Below are 3,239 nucleotides of genomic sequence, written 5' to 3'. Positions count from 1 at the left end.
TCACTTTGTCACCCAGGCTGAAGCACAGTGGTGCGATCTCAGCTCACTGCAACCTCTGCCTCTTGGACTCAAGCAATTCTTGTGCCTCAGCCTCCTGAGTAGCTGGGACTACAGGCATGGGCCACCACACCTGGCTTAATTTTGTAATGTTTTCTTATCTTCTCAGTGCTATGACTATTTGACAATACAGAATTTTCATTGATTTTGGTTATCCTTATATGAGCTTGTTGTGGATTATTTTCCGATATAGTATATTGTGTGGTCCTTTAGCATTTATTTGTATGTAGTAAATATGCTGTAAATATGAAGAATATATGCTTTTCTCTTCATTGATGTGACAGTGATATGTTTTTTGCAAACTCTTACACAGTTTAGGGTCACAGTGGAAAAATACTCCTTACTTTAGGCTTATACACGTTTGTGCCCTGTCAGCGTTTTGACATGATATTGGAAATAGACTTCTGTAGAAATGATTTCAAGCACATGTGATCGCCCTTTATTTATTTAAGAATCTTACCCTTTTGGGTTCCTAAACTTTCAAGACAATGTTTGGGAAGTTTAAAATAAGTATTGCTTTTTGTGTCCTATTTATACATTTCAGTATTATATACCATCTGTACTTAAGTGGAAACCTATTGATGTTTATATTTTGTAGATATCTCTTCCAAATGCACGATGAAGGAGTTCTCATCAACAGCACAAGGCAATACAGAGGTGATCCATAGAGAGACAATGCAAAGACGTGAACGTCATCACATTGGAGATTTTTGCTTCCAGGAAATGGAGAAAGATATTAATGATTTTGAGTTTCAGTGGAAAGAAGATGAAAGAAATAGCCATGAAGCACCCATGACAAAAATCAAAGAGTTGACGAGTAGTACAAACCGACAGGATCAAACGCATGCTGGAAACAAACCTATTAAAGATCAGCTTGGATTAAGCTTTCATTCGCATCTGCCTGAACTGCATATATTTCAGCCTGAAGGGAATATTGGTAATCAAGTTGAGAAGTCTATCAACGATGATTCCTTGGTTTCAACATCCCAAAGAATTGAGAAGTCTATCAACGATGCTTCCTCATTTTCAACAGCCCAAAGAATTTCTTGTAGGCCCAAAACCCATATATCTAATAACTGTGGGAATAATTTCCTGAATTCTTCATTACTCACACAAAAGCAGGAAGTACACATGAGAGAAAAATCTTTCCCATGTAATGAGAGTGGCAAAGCCTTTAATTATAGCTCACTCTTAAGGAAACATCAGATAATCCCTTTAGGAGCGAAACAGTATAAATGTGATGTGTGTGGCAAGGTCTTTAATCAAAAGCGATACCTTGCATGTCATCGTAGATGTCACACTGGCGAGAAACCTTACAAGTGTAATGATTGTGGCAAGACCTTCAGTCAGGAATTAACCCTTACATGCCATCGTAGACTTCACACTGGAGAGAAACATTACAAGTGCAGTGAGTGTGGCAAGACCTTCAGTCGAAATTCAGCCCTTGTAATTCATAAGGCAGTTCATACTGGAGAGAAATCTTACAGGTGTAATGAATGTGGCAAGACCTTCAGTCAAACGTCATACCTTGTATACCATCGTAGACTTCATACTGGAGAGAAACCTTATAAATGTGAAGAATGTGACAAAGCTTTCAGTTTCAAATCAAACCTTGAAAGACATAGGAAAATTCATACTGGAGAGAAGCCGTACAAGTGTAATGAATGCAGCAGGACCTTTAGTCGGAAGTCATCCCTTACACGCCATCGTAGGCTTCATACTGGAGAGAAACCTTACAAGTGTAATGAGTGTGGCAAGACCTTCAGTCAGATGTCATCCCTTGTATACCACCGTAGACTTCATACTGGAGAGAAACCTTACAAATGTGAAGAATGTGATGAAGCTTTCAGTTTCAAATCAAACCTTGAAAGACATAAGAGAATTCATACTGGAGAGAAACCTTACAAGTGTAATGATTGTGGCAAGACCTTCAGTCAGACGTCATCCCTTGTATACCATCGTAGACTTCATACTGGAGAGAAACCTTACAAATGTGAAGAATGTGATGAAGCTTTCAGTTTCAAATCAAACCTTGAAAGACATAGGATAATTCATACTGGAGAGAAACTTTACAAGTGTAATGAATGTGGCAAGACCTTTAGTCGGAAGTCATCCCTTACTCGCCATCGTAGACTTCATACTGGAGAAAAACCTTACAAGTGTAATGAGTGTGGCAAAGCCTTTCGTGGGCAGTCAGCACTTATTTACCATCAAGCAATCCATGGTATAGGGAAACTTTACAAATGTAATGATTGTCACCAGGTCTTTAGTAATGCTACAACTATTGCAAATCATTGGAGAATCCATAATGAAGAGAGATCTTACAAGTGTAATAGATGTGGCAAATTTTTCAGACATCGTTCATACCTTGCAGTTCATTGGCGAACTCATAGTGGAGAGAAACCTTACAAATGTGAAGAATGTGACGAAGCTTTTAGTTTCAAATCAAACCTTCAAAGACATAGGAGAATTCATACTGGAGAGAAACCTTACAGGTGTAATGAATGTGGCAAGACCTTTAGTCGGAAGTCATACCTTACATGCCATCGTAGACTTCATACTGGAGAGAAACCTTACAAGTGTAATGAGTGTGGCAAGACCTTCGGTCGAACTTCAGCCCTTGTAATTCATAAGGCAATTCATACTGGAGAGAAACCTTACAAGTGTAATGAGTGTGGCAAGTCCTTCAGTCAGAAGTCATCCCTTACCTGCCATCGTAGACTTCATACTGGAGAGAAACCTTACAAATGTGAAGAATGTGACAAAGTTTTCAGTCGCAAATCAAGCCTTGAAAAACACAGGAGAATTCATACTGGAGAGAAACCATACAAATGTAAGGTTTGTGACAAAGCTTTTGGGCGTGATTCACACCTGGCACAACATACTAGAATTCACACTGGAGAGAAACCTTACAAGTGTAATGAATGTGGCAAGACCTTCCGTCACAATTCAGCCCTTGTAATTCATAAGGCAATTCATAGTGGAGAGAAACCTTACAAGTGTAATGAATGTGGTAAGACCTTCCGTCACAATTCAGCCCTTGAAATTCATAAGGCAATTCACACTGGAGAGAAACCTTACAAGTGTAGTGAATGTGGCAAGGTTTTTAATCGAAAAGCAAACCTTGCACGTCATCAGAGACTTCATACTGGAGAGAAACCTTACAAGTGTAATAAATGTGG

The 3,239-nt window shown here is 39.0% G+C and overlaps 1 protein-coding gene across 1 annotated transcript in view; it reads left to right on the top strand.

Moving 5' to 3' along the window:
* LOC105539428 (zinc finger protein 845-like) overlaps positions 1 to 3,239 on the top strand; it is a 22,498-nt gene that overhangs the window by 15,731 nt on the left and 3,528 nt on the right. Inside the window, exons 5-10 of the mRNA XM_011979720.1 lie at positions 656 to 1,040; positions 1,089 to 1,376; positions 1,545 to 1,826; positions 1,911 to 2,249; positions 2,496 to 2,679; positions 2,752 to 3,159. Of these exons, the coding sequence (XP_011835110.1) occupies positions 656 to 1,040; positions 1,089 to 1,376; positions 1,545 to 1,826; positions 1,911 to 2,249; positions 2,496 to 2,679; positions 2,752 to 3,159 (1,886 nt within the window). The remainder of the gene's footprint in view (positions 1 to 655; positions 1,041 to 1,088; positions 1,377 to 1,544; positions 1,827 to 1,910; positions 2,250 to 2,495; positions 2,680 to 2,751; positions 3,160 to 3,239) is intronic.

The sequence above is a fragment of the Mandrillus leucophaeus genome, unplaced genomic scaffold (genome assembly GCF_000951045.1).
Source record: "Mandrillus leucophaeus isolate KB7577 unplaced genomic scaffold, Mleu.le_1.0 Scaffold104, whole genome shotgun sequence".
NCBI classification, from domain to species: Eukaryota; Metazoa; Chordata; class Mammalia; order Primates; family Cercopithecidae; genus Mandrillus; species Mandrillus leucophaeus.
This window is presented reverse-complemented; position numbering and strand designations above follow the sequence as displayed.